This window comes from Phaethon lepturus, unplaced genomic scaffold, assembly GCF_000687285.1.
Source record: "Phaethon lepturus isolate BGI_N335 unplaced genomic scaffold, ASM68728v1 scaffold35796, whole genome shotgun sequence".
In the NCBI taxonomy this organism is placed as follows: domain Eukaryota; kingdom Metazoa; phylum Chordata; class Aves; order Phaethontiformes; family Phaethontidae; genus Phaethon; species Phaethon lepturus.
This window is the reverse complement of record NW_010547478.1, coordinates 1-588: the sequence shown is the minus strand read 5'-3', so window position 1 is coordinate 588 and position 588 is coordinate 1. Positions and strand designations below refer to the sequence as shown.

Below are 588 nucleotides of genomic sequence, written 5' to 3'. Positions count from 1 at the left end.
GTTCCCATGGATGCGGTACCCCAGGGATGCGGCAAGACAGGGGTGTCCCCAGGGATGCGGTACCCCAGGGGTGTTCCCAGGGACGCGGTACCCCAGGGGTGTTCCCAGGGATGCAGCATCCTGGGCACGCAGCACCAGCACAGCGCTGACCGGGGCCGGCATCCCTCCAGGGCTGGCTGTCATGCACTCCCAGGGCAGCGACTACCTGGACATCGGCAACAACCCCCGGGTGGGCACCAAGCGCTACATGGCCCCCGAGGTGCTCAGCGAGCAGATCCGCACCGACTGCTTCGAGTCCTACAAGAAGACGGACATCTGGGCGTACGGGCTGGTGCTCTGGGAGATCACCCGGCGGACGGTGGTGAACGGTGAGCGGCTCCCGGCCGGCTGCCGCGCTCCCGGCTCGCGGCAAGGCTCTGCGCCCGCTCCCTCCTTCCCTCCTTTTTGTGCCTTTTTTCTTTTTTTTCCCCTTTCCCTTCACCCAGAAGATTAGCTGTAAATTATAAACACTGTAATCTAGTGTCAGCACCCGGCTCCCTGATTAAAGGGCCCATTAGACTCAATCAGCGCTTTGTTTGTTCAGCGCTG

At 62.2% G+C, this 588-nt stretch overlaps 1 protein-coding gene across 1 annotated transcript in view; it reads left to right on the top strand.

Annotated features, from left to right (window-relative positions):
- LOC104622779 (serine/threonine-protein kinase receptor R3-like) overlaps positions 1–368 on the top strand; it is a gene marked incomplete at both ends in the record, with an annotated part of 1165 nt that extends 797 nt beyond the window's left edge. Inside the window, one exon of the mRNA XM_010289656.1 lies at positions 171–368. Within this exon, the coding sequence (XP_010287958.1) occupies positions 171–368 (198 nt within the window). The remainder of the gene's footprint in view (positions 1–170) is intronic.
- Positions 369–588: the final 220 nt, after the last annotated feature.